The 12253-nt window shown below is 28.5% G+C and overlaps 1 protein-coding gene across 3 annotated transcripts; it reads left to right on the top strand.

Annotated features, from left to right (window-relative positions):
- Nucleotides 1-5075: 5075 nt before the first annotated feature.
- LOC124843956 (protein PIN-LIKES 7-like) lies at nucleotides 5076-10945 on the top strand. 3 transcript variants are annotated; one of them, XM_047320795.2, is made up of 11 exons: nucleotides 5076-5172; nucleotides 7388-7609; nucleotides 7779-7858; nucleotides 8430-8554; nucleotides 8785-8906; nucleotides 9001-9210; nucleotides 9483-9599; nucleotides 9728-9828; nucleotides 9919-9971; nucleotides 10072-10260; nucleotides 10374-10945. In XM_047320795.2, the coding sequence occupies exons 2-11, from the start codon at nucleotides 7472-7474 to the stop codon at nucleotides 10496-10498; spliced, it is 1260 nt and encodes a 419-aa protein (XP_047176751.1). In that variant the 5' UTR covers nucleotides 5076-5172; nucleotides 7388-7471; the 3' UTR covers nucleotides 10499-10945. The 3 variants fall into 3 exon arrangements, with proteins under 3 accessions (XP_047176751.1, XP_087956199.1, XP_087956200.1); XM_088100073.1 differs by lacking the exon at nucleotides 5076-5172 and adding an exon at nucleotides 5823-5862; XM_088100074.1 differs by lacking the exons at nucleotides 5076-5172; nucleotides 7388-7609; nucleotides 7779-7858 and adding an exon at nucleotides 7940-7961.
- The last annotated feature ends 1308 nt before the right edge of the window (nucleotides 10946-12253 follow it).

The raw sequence follows: 12253 nt of genomic DNA, 5'->3' as shown, positions 1-12253 counted from the left end.
CGAATACCTCGCGCCCGGGCGCCACAGTAGGGGCGCTGGGCGCGACTTTTTGCTGGATTCCCGTGCCTGGGCGCCACCAGGGGGCGTCGGGCGCGAACCAGAAGTCGTCCAGCCCCATACCAGTTGACAGTAACCATTTTGCACCTGTTTTGATCAGTTTGATGACTCTAACAAGTCACAATTGACTTACCTAAGTTATCCCAACAGCCCAAATGTACTCAAAATTCGTACTTCCCAAAATCACTACCTCACTTCCTCTCAAAGTGACCCAAAACTCTACCAGCTTGTTCAAAACAGTGTATACTTTCTTTACTTTCCACTTGATCACCCCTCCAACAGAATACATACATCAACATACCAATCTCAAATATCATCTAAGCCCAACCACATCCACAATCACAAATTTCCAGCATACAATTCATCAGCAAATATCAAAATACAATTTCAACCCATAGAAAAGGATCTAGCTCCCCTTACCTCGGAGTTGAACTACCAAGCTCACAGGAACACTCCTTTATAGTGTCTCACACACGAAAATTCCACCACACCCGGTCGGAACGGAGAAAACGTTCGGTAGAAATGAAGCTCCCTACGCCGCGAACGTTTGAGCAGTGCCTATTTCGAATTCTTACGGTTCAGAGAGTTGAAAATCTAGAGAGAAGGCAGAGAGAGAGCTTTAGGGCACAAAAGTTTAGAGAGAGAAAAGAAATGAGGTTCAAGGAAGAGAATGGGTTCTGAAGAGCCCCTCCTAAGGTCAAGTTGGCCTTAGTCTGATGGGCCTGGCTACCCCACATAAGGCTCAAAGGCCCTTTGTTAAATTTATAGGCCCTCACAACATGTATAAATCAATTTTTGATAGCAAATTTTTTTAAATTGTATTTGTTGTTCGATCTTTCCGATGCTTTAAGTTCGTGTAGGTAATCTCCATTACATGTGTGCAATTTCTACTGAAATTAATTCACATATTATTTTCTTCACTAATATTTTTATATATATACATATATATATATATATATATATATATATATATATATATATATATATATATATATATATATAATGTGTTATATAATTATATAATTTTTTACGTTTAAATATGCTTTTAATTTTTTAAGATGCCAAACTTGAATTTATTCATTTTTAAAACTTTAATACATTTTAGTTTTTAAACTTTAAAAATATTAAACTTTAATCTAATTACTTTAATTTTGTTTTACATATGTTTCATGTCAGTATTGTTTAATACGTTTAAAAACGTATTTAATACGTCAAAAAAATGTAAAGTAATTGATTTGAAAGAAATAGAGTTATTTATTTGTAAAATTTGAGATTAAAATGTGTAATTAAATTTCTTTTTTAAAGGAAAATACTAAAAAAGAACCATTGGTGAATCTTACTTTTTCTTATTTGATTATTATAGCTGCATAGAAGTGAGATCCAGTAAAATACAAAATTTGTAGATATTTTAAAGAAGAAAATTTTAGAAAAAAGAAGTATGATGTTGATGAAACACTTAAAGAATTCAGAAAAGTAGTGTATTAGAAAAAAAAAATGACGTCAGCATAAGATTGAAAGAGAATAAGTTGATGAACTGATGTCAACGGCCATCGATATTTACTGAGAAAACAATTAGGAAAACCAATCTCAAAACAGCAACCTCACTTATTGGAAGGAAGATAGCGACAGATACACTGAAACATCCCAATAGCAACAAAATTTAGCCTAAACACATGCAAGTCTTCCTGTTCATTCCAAATTTTCTTCTTTCATGTCTATATGTAAAATACGTTTCATAAGTTTTCATGGAAACAATCATTATATTTAATTAATCATATTTAAAAATATATTTTAACTGAAGGTAACACGAGTTTATTCTATATTAATAGTTACAAACTTTACAAGTCAATTTTATAAAATTAAATTAAATTTAAAATTTATTTTTAAGATGATATTAAAATTATTCAAAACTTATTTACAATATTTGTTCAATTTATTATATTATCAACTATTGAGAGATTTTATTATTTATTGGATGCCACTTCTTATAAAGGATCATTCAATATCTAGTTTTATATTTAAGAAGTATACATCTCAGTATGAATAGATGTGTTGAATTATCACTTCGACTATGAATAAAACAATTTTACAATACAATATAAACAAGGGAATGCAATATCATTTTACAAATTAATTTTGTAATACTCATAGTAACTTATACAACAACAAAAATTAATAATAAAGAAAATACAATTTAAGTTTTACTAGAATTCACATCAGTAAAATTTGCATATACTCGTATATTATTATTTTATATATTTTTAATTGATGTAAAATATTCAGTATTCAATTATAACTACATATTTATACACTTAACAAAAGTAAAAATTATTATTATATTTATATATATAGTTTATTTTGCATGGAAATATCATTTTAACATGTAAAACAATTTTATATTTTATGGATTCCTAACAAGCTAAAAAAAAAACTATTGGCTCTCTTTTAAGCATTACTTCATGCTTCTTTGTAAAACTAATTCATAAATTTATTCAAAATAAACAACTTTGCTTTGAATGGTCCTTTATTTGGCATAATTTGGTCTATACAAAATTGAAAATATTGATAAAAATATTAACAATTTACATTTATTGTATTGATTAAATAATTTTTAATATAAATTAGTATATACATTTACATATCATGTAAAATGTAATATCAGTATGTATTTCACTATTATTATAGACAAATAATATTTTTACCAACTGTTTAATATTTTCGGCTATTCTAATAAGTGAAATCTTCTTGCTTATATCTTTTGTTCATCAATAAATAATAATATTTTTTTGAAGTTAAATAAGTTGTTGGCAACTTCAAAATTGATTTGTATTGATATCTTAAAAAAAATATCTCTTATATCCAACATCTGATAAATATGTTTATTCTAATATTTACTTTATTACTTAAAATTTTGAATACTGTTAAAATGTTAATTTTGACAATGTTTATGCTAACATATATATATATATATATATATATATATATATATATATATATATATATATATATATATATATATATATATATATCCTTATATGCTAATGCAAAAAATAACGAAATTATTGTATGGAACAAATTAAACGTATTTATTAAATGTTGAATGCTAAAATATTTTAAATATGTGAATTTTAATACGAGAAAATTTTAAAGAGCAAAAGACTTATTTAACCTTAAATTGTTCAAGTAACTCTTAAGTTTGTTTATAGAATAATATTAAATCTGTTCTGGCACTATCGTTATTTCCTAAGTTATATGACGATGACAGATGAAATTTATGTTGACATATCGATCATGACAAGTTATGATAATAGATATGCATGCACCATGTCATAATTAATATTGATTTATATATATTTAAAAAGAACCCAGGAGTAATAATTGACCATTTTGAATTAATATAGTAAAAATAGTTAGATAATTAAAAAAAAGATAAAACTAAATAAATTTGTTTGCATAACTTTTCTCTCGAAACTTTTATATAAGAAAAAAAACAGAATTAATTAATTCTAAAATTAAAATTATAATTCAAAATTATTATATATAATAATTTTTGTTTTTTAATTTATATTTTAATCTAAAATACTTATTTTATTTTATTGTGAGAGTTGTTATATAAAAAAAAAATTATTTATGCTCTAACAAAGTTTTCTCTTGAAAATCAATGTGATGAGCTTGATTATAACGTAGCAAAGTTTGGTTGCTCAATAATATAATACCAGCTGAATGTTGTGTTTCTCATTATAAGCTATTCTTTTCTAATTGTTAAAAGTTGTATTTATTAGATAGCAAGTTACGTTGAATACGGAAGCTAATAAGGACTCGGTCTTCAACAAAAGCAATCATAAGTGAAATGAATCTATAAAAATAAATAAATGTTTTTCTTTCCTTTTAGTGAAAAATTATTATAAAACAATAGGAAAAATATACACATTTTTCAGACACTTTTAGGTAATTTCATTCGACAGCATAGAATTAGATTAGATGATAAAAATATCTGTATATAAAATTTGCTCTGAATAATTAATATATATAAGTATTTATTATTTATAAATAATTGATATTTTAATATTTATTTATAAAGGGATTGGTGTGAGTATTATATTATATATATTTACAGATATTATCATTTAAAAAATTAAATTAAAGTTTAATTTATATTCTATTAAATTAAATTTAATTAAAATTAAAAAATTAATTTACATTTTATTAAATTAAATTTTAGTTTATACTTAATTTAATTTATATTTTTTATTTTGTAATTTTATTTTAAAAATTTTTATAAAAACTTTTTTTTTAATATCTGGAGTATTTACATATATAAGCAGATTTTAAAATATTAACAAATATTTTTTAGACAGATATATATTATAAATAACAAAATAAACAATTAATAAAAAAATTTGTCAGAGATGAAATATTGGATAAACATCATTGAAAACCGATGCGATCCATTGTCATCGGTACCTGGAATTCTATGATTACAGATAATAGAAGTCACCTAACAACACAATTAAAATCAATTAGCAAAAAGTAGAAAAACAGTAATATAGCTAGAGGTCCTATTTCGGTAGGTCTTATCTGGAGGTTGATATGATTAGATTAGATACAGTAATCTTAATTAACACAAATAATAATTATTAGTTGGAAGGTAGCATAAAATGAAAGGAAAGAAAACGTTACCATATATATAATCTGAGTTCTAATGTATTTGGTAAATTTTAAAATAATTAATATATTAATAAAAGTGTAGTTTCTTTTTTATAGAAAAAAATAAATAAGTAAAGAAAATGGCTTAAGCGTAGGTGTACATTACCATGTCTCCAAAATAATTCATATAATAACATTGAACTTGCGCCTATTTGCTTATTGACTCCTCAACTTTGGTCAAACTTGGAGGAGAGAAAAGAACAATCTCTCTTCCTCTCTCTCTCTCACTATATATATATATATATATATATATATATATATATATATATATATATATATATATATATATATATATATATATATATATATATACACGAAACTCATTCTTCTGAGGCAACTATCTTCTCTCTCTCCTTCCAACTAACTTCTTCGTAGCAGTTCTTTCGCAGAAAATTTCTGTGACTCCAGGTTTCCATTTCTTCTTTCATTTCAACTGTAATTTTCCATTCACAAAGCATGTTTTCGTTTCATATACATTAATCACTGTTTAGAAATCTTAATTTATTTCTTTTCCCTTCTCACTTTCAAAGCCTTTCTTTTTCGGATGCTTTCTGTAATCATCATATACGTAAAAGATAATCCGTTTCGTCGGAAACTTTTTCCCTGCCGAGATCTTTTTAATTTGGGGACGCTCGTGTGTTGCATTTTTACCTGTATGCATGTTTCCGACGCTTGTGTGTTGTATACGTATAAATGTACGTATGTAGAATTATAACCTTCTAGATACTGTAGATATACTGCTTCTTATGTGCTTTAGTGTTGTTCGTATTTGTTATTAGGATGTGAATTATTATGCAGTTTTTCATCAGATTGCCACTGATATCATTAAAACTCTAACTTATAATTAAGAAAAAACAACACCAATATTGGAAATACCAAAAAATATACCTAATTTTTTTCACGTATATGTCTATGAATAAAAAGTTTTAAGTTGTCCAATAGAAATGAATACAATAGACAGAAATAATGAGACTCCCCCATTTTTAAAACCCATAATTATTTTTTATCTTTATCAAAATAACAGCAGAAGTATACTTGAAGACCACGCTGTATAAAGAAAGTAGGTATTGAAATTTCGATATATACGGCAGCAAAAGTGTAAGTACACATACCAAGTCTCTGATGATAGAATATGGCAGAACTTTCTTTAATATTCTGATAGAGTTATATTTCAATTTTACAACTACAACTTTGCAGACACGTGGTATCTAAGAAAACAACTTTTCTGAAACAGTTTTATAAGTTTTTTTTAGATGTATTTTGCACTACTTATTTTCTTTTGACACCACATCTAATGACTCTGGCATTTTTGTATATTTGATTAAGTGCCATCATATATCAGATCTAGTTTTTTCACCAAAAAGGAATATTTGTTACTCTTATTCAGAAAACTAATTAAAAAACATTAAAAATCTCACCCTTCCATGCATTCATGTTCATATAAAAGCTACTTGTCTTGTAGAAGATTTATTGAATATATAATCATATGAAACCCTAATATATAATTGATTCATAGCGTGAACTTTTTCTTTGGTACAATTTATATTCATAATTACTAATTAAAAAAACACATCTTGCCTTTTTTGGATGGAGGGATATCAACCTTTTCTTTTTTGGCTTTTTTGTTGGGTTTGTCTTCATATTTTTTCTTTTATTCAAACAGTACAAGTATGAGATGTACACTTATGGTACCCAGCTAAAAACAAATAAACCGAAATCAGAAAAGATACGTGATCCCATCTATAAATAAATTGAAAAACTAAATTATTTTCAAAATAGATTATGGGTCTGGTATTTTGTTGTGTTGCCATCAATCATTCACCTTTTGAGATAACACTGCAATAAACAGTGGTGGGCTGAAGTTTGAACGTGAAGGCCAAACACGGAACAAAACCATCACTTGGGGAAGGTAGATCTGGGAATTGATTAACGTGCCAAAAATTCTAAAAAGTGAACTATATTCAAACTGTACCATTATATTCTTTCTTGTCGTTATTCACATGGAGAGATTTTAAAAATTTAATAAAGCAATTACCGAAATTAGGAAGTTGGACATTATGGTACATTATGTTGTTATAAATAAATTACTATGAAATCGCGGTGTAAAATTAGAAATGTGGGACTTGTATGTTTGTTAATGTCACTTTATAAAGTACACTTTACAGCTTCTTTCTGTGCATGTTTAAGAAGTACTCGTAAGTTGGAGACGAATGTCACAACGTTATACGTCCGCATAAAAGGTTTCATTTGATTTCAGAAACCCTGTTGTCTCAGGAATCAACGCCTAACGTAACACTGCACCATCTACTCAGACGAATTTGAGGATTCTGTCGTGATCTTTGGCTTTGTCTCTAGGAACTGATTTGAAATAATTCACTGGTTTTTTAATTAAAATTTGTTAACACGTTTAAAAACTGATTTGGTGATAAACCACGGCCAGTTGCAGTTTTCGAAACTAAACTCACTAGTTAGTCCGGTAAATATATTGAATATGATACTCACCAACTGGCTGTGACCCCACTTGAAAACACTAGTCAATCATTGGTTACTGTGACACTTTATCACTTTTTTTTTTCTGTTCTGGATTCGAATGATTTATGGCTGTTCTTTCCTGTTTATATAGAGGGAAATAAAGCTGGAAAAAAGAGTCCAGTAGTAATATTAAGCAAAGAAAAGAAGTAGATCAGCACAGGAACATCAAAGGAAGATGGGTTTTGTGGAACTGTTGGAGGTGGCTTCTATGCCAATTATTCAAGTCCTTCTTGTCAGTGCATTGGGAGCTTTGATGGCAACTCGGTATTTCGATAATCTTCTTTCGCCTGATATCCGGAAAGCTTTGAACAAGGTAAGATATATGCAGTCATGTAAAACATATATGTAATCATTATTGTGTTAATATACGCCTGTTAAATGTTCCTCCATTATCAGACAACAAATGCAACACAGATTCTGCATGGTTCTTATCAAACATAGTAACCTTTTTTTTGTCGTGTTTTTCTTTCCCTGTTTTGCAGATTGTCTTCCTTATATTCACTCCTTCACTTATATTTTCCAGTTTCGCCATGAGTGTTTCACTTGAAGATATGATATCATGGTACGAACCGAGAGATTTAGTTTCAACTCTCAAATACTTCTTATGATTTTGAGTCAGTTTTAGAGAAACGCTGATCAGAATGAAAACAGTTTTTGTCAAACATGTAAGAACTATATTCAGTCAAAGTTTCTTTATGAACCAATTTTCGTACAAAAGAGATGAGCCAATCCGTCAAATCCTGTGTTATATATTACTAGTTTTATCCATCTATATACTTATTTTTATAAAAGTGACGTTCACTTTTCGTGCCTCCGCCAGCAATGTACTAAAATCTTCACTCATTTTCAAAAAAGGAAACGGATCATATGACCATGTTTGCATTGTTTATTTCTGTCAGAATATAATAACCTCTGTTAGGGGCAGAGAAGATGAGAAATCTCACTCACTGGCACTGCAGACTACAGAGACATAAGCTTCATTAATTATAACGCAGACTTTGATGTTTTAACATATTTTTGTCACTGATAGTACTGTTGTATTTTTCTGTGCATGTTTGATGATTGAGAGTAGAGTATAAGTAACATATTCTTTTTGTATTAATTGGTTGTTTTCGGCCTAACTTTCCATGCAGGTGGTTTATGCCAGTTAACGTTGGACTTACCTTCTTAATTGGAGGAATCATCGGATGGATACTTGTGAAATTACTGAAGCCTAATCTGAAAGTGGAAGGTCTTATTATTGCTGCGTGTTCATCAGGTATGTCATGGCATAGTATGTTCAGAAAGAGTAAAATTTGAAGGAATAGAGAAGCTGAAGGTGGAAAAATTGACTATGTATTAAGACATGGATGCATGTCTTGATACACTGTAAAATATGTCACCATCCCCAATACTTCTTTTTTCATTCCTTCTAAGCCGTGTCTCAATAATTTTATGAGATAAACTTCATCTAATATGTTCTTGTTTCATGAATCCTTGTTTTATCAGGAAACTTGGGGAACCTTCCTCTTGTTATTATCCCTGCTATCTGTGACGAGAAGGGAGGACCATTTGGTGAGCGTGATGTTTGCCGCAGTAATGGACTCTCTTATGCATCTTTCTCTATGGCGGTGAGGCCTCTACTTTCTTACAGTTAAAATTTTGCTAATAGCATATTGTGTTGTGTATCTTATTATCTCGTCTTGTTTTGTTAATTGTACGTAGCTTGGTGGCATCTTCATCTGGACCTACACTTTACAGACTATAAAAAGCAGATCATTGAAATTTAAGGCACTCGAGGCTGCTGAGATCATGAAGGTTCCCAACAAAGAGTTTGATGCTAATGCAGAAACTCTCCTTCTCAAGGATAATGACATCCAAAACACCATAGAAGTGCCCACATCTACCTATTATGGTGACACTGAAAACCAAATTGTAAGACCAACAACTCATGCACTCTCATAGCTATACTTGTTTCAGTAGGAGGGAAGATTTTGAAAATGAAAACTAGTTTACATTTATTCGGCATCAGTCTAATAAAGAATGTGAGAATCTATCTAACTATATGAAAGTGATTATCCACACAGTTCATTTAGTATAATCCTATTTATTCTTTTTTGATACCTGCTCAAAGTATGCATATATCACATATCTATATCAAACATCCTCGAATACAACTAGTTAATAAAAGGGATGTGAATTCTCAGCCTGTAGACCAAGATCAGTCCAGTGGATCAGAGAAGACGGAATCGCTATGGCATAGAATAGTGGAAGTTATTAGTCAGTTTCTGGAAGAACTCATGTCACCACCAGCAATTGCAACAGTGAGTTTCCTTTTTCTTCTGCTTTCCTTTCTGTTTACTTTGTTAGATTCTTTTCTGGATTTTGGTCTGTAGTTTGTACTACTTCAATGTAATATGACATTCACCTACTTCCTTATTTGCACTATCAGTTTCTTGGTTTTCTCTTTGGTGGGGTTGCATGGCTAAGGAACCTAATAATCGGAGACAATGCTCCACTGCGTGTCATCCAAGACTCTCTCCAATTACTAGGGTATGTGACTTTGCTCACAAAACCAATTGTTCTGCAGTGCAAGTTCTTTTCCAACCACGCTGTTATCTGATTGAACTCATTGTTTTTCAGGAATGGAACCATTCCTTGCATCACCCTTTTGCTTGGTGGTAACCTCACTCAAGGTATAAAAAAACTAGCCACCATATATATCATATAGCATACTCTTTAACCAATTGCATGGTCCAAAAACTGACTTATCTAAACTTTGTCTTGAAATTACAGTAGGCTTGAAATCGTCTGCTATCAAACCATTGACCCTCATCAGCATCATCATAGGCCGACTTTTCCTGCTACCTTTGATTGGACTGTTCATTGTAAAAGCAGCAGCAAATTTTGGATTACTCCCGGTTGATCCTTTGTTTCAGTATGTGCTGGTGATGCAGTATGCCATGCCACCGGCTATGAATATCAGTAAGTCAAAAATTGCATTCCACGTACACATGCTTTTAATTGAAGTATCTTTTCTTGATCTTTCATATGCTATAGAATTCTCGTTGACAAAATTCAATGCATTCATTACGCAGGTACCATGGCTCAGCTGTTTGATGTAGGAAATGAAGAGTGTTCAGTTATACTGCTATGGACATATAGTGCTGCAGCCATAGCACTCACTGCTTGGTCAACATTCCTCTTGTGGGTATTATCTTAAGGTGTCTTTGGTTCCTGATGACTTTACTAAAACAAAAAAGAGAAAAAAAAAATACAGAAACTCTTCAGAAGATCAAACTCTTGTACATACTATGGCTGTGTGACTGACTCTGTTATACAGCAGTTTTCTTTCACCCCTTCTGTTCTGTTCGAGGTCACATGAAGAAAGAGGAATTTTTAGTGTAATTTTGGCTTTGGTTGTTCTTGTATCAACCTCTGCTACACAGCAAAGAAGTTAGATGACTGAAGAGTCAGTCTTCTATGATTAGGTTTTTAGTGTTTTTCTATTTATATAGTTCTCGTTTGGAAAAAGAATAGAAGGTCCAATTTTTCTCATTCTTTGTATTTTATTCATTTTTGTTTCTATTCTTGCAGTTGTAATTTAGTAACGAGTCTATTTTATTTGAATGTTCATATCTTGCAATATAAGAAAGTTATTATTTATAGATTTTCATGGGACAAAGAGCTAATAAAAGAATATTAAATAGTAATTCAGATTTAGGATTTACAGAACTTTTGATAACCAATTTCTTAAAAATCTCATACCTTACAATATTTTATTTTTATACATTTCAAATGCTTATTATTTCTCGATTATAAAAACATACAAAAAAAAAAAATTCGTCCAAGACATGCTTAAATTACAAGAAAATTGATAGGGAAATGCATCTTCTTCCTACGACGTCTTGCGTTTTCATAAATATTTTCTGGAATTTAATTTTTATATATAAAAATACACAATTTAAAATATATTTTGTATTTTTTATTTTAAATATATGCTTTAAAATATTTTTTGTATTTTAAAATAGAAAAATTATATTTTAATTCGTACAATACAAAATATATTTATATTTTAGATTATATAATTAAAAATATAAAAAGTTATATTATAAATTCTAAAATCTAAAATATAAAATATGTATGGAGTTACAGGTTGGAATTATAGAGGTGCTAAAAGAAATGGCCGTTGTGAAATGATAAAATGAAATTTTGATTCATTGTCATAAGTTGAATAGAAGGTGTCAGAAATTTACACTTTTATTCTTCACATGGTGCAATTGAATGCATGTTGAAGTAATTGAATTCTTTAATATATTTGATTTTGATGTTGTTTGAGTCATGGAATGAAAGTAAGAATTCTTTATTAGTCTCTTTTAATATTATTGACTATGTTAGTAACTGCAGTTAAGAAATACAAATTTATTAAGTTAAGAATGTTTAAAAGTAATACATATTTACTTTGAATTTTAAAAAAACGAAAAATAAAATTAAAATTAAATAAAGTTAAATTTATTTTTAATTTTCAAATATTAACATACAAAATTAAAACTTATATTTTTTTAAAATTTTAATTTAATTTAATATTTAAATTTAAAAATAAATAAATATATTCAATGACATTAACTTCTATTATTATATGACATGTTAGTATTTGAGTGAAAGATAATTTCATAGTTAAAATAAAATTAACGTACATGACTATATTTAAATTATATCAAAATTTAGGAAAAAATAAATTTTAATTTTACGTTTAAATTTAGAGATTAAAAATAAATTTAAACAGATAAATTTTAATTTTACATTTAAATTTAAAAATTAAAAACAAATTTAATCAAATTAAATATTAAATTTTATTAAATTTGTGTGTTCTATTAAATCTTTGAAATTAAAAATAAATTTAATAAAAATTTTACTAAAATTTAATTAAAAATAAATTTAAGTAAATTTTTACTACAAATTTTTATTAAAAAGAAAT

Source organism: Vigna umbellata, chromosome 10, assembly GCF_029865625.1.
Source record: "Vigna umbellata cultivar VRB3 chromosome 10, Vumbellata_1.0, whole genome shotgun sequence".
Lineage (NCBI taxonomy): Eukaryota > Viridiplantae > Streptophyta > Magnoliopsida > Fabales > Fabaceae > Vigna > Vigna umbellata.
This window is presented reverse-complemented; position numbering and strand designations above follow the sequence as displayed.

Excerpts from the sequence above, each read along its gene's own strand:
- LOC124843956 (XM_047320795.2), top strand. The coding sequence starts at position 7,472 with ATGGGTTTTGTGGAACTGTTGGAGGTGGCTTCTATGCCAATTATTCAA. Across the intron at positions 8,907-9,000 it reads ATGCATCTTTCTCTATGGCG|CTTGGTGGCATCTTCATCTG; the intron begins GTGAGGCCTCTA and ends AATTGTACGTAG. Across the intron at positions 9,211-9,482 it reads GTGACACTGAAAACCAAATT|CCTGTAGACCAAGATCAGTC; the intron begins GTAAGACCAACA and ends GTGAATTCTCAG.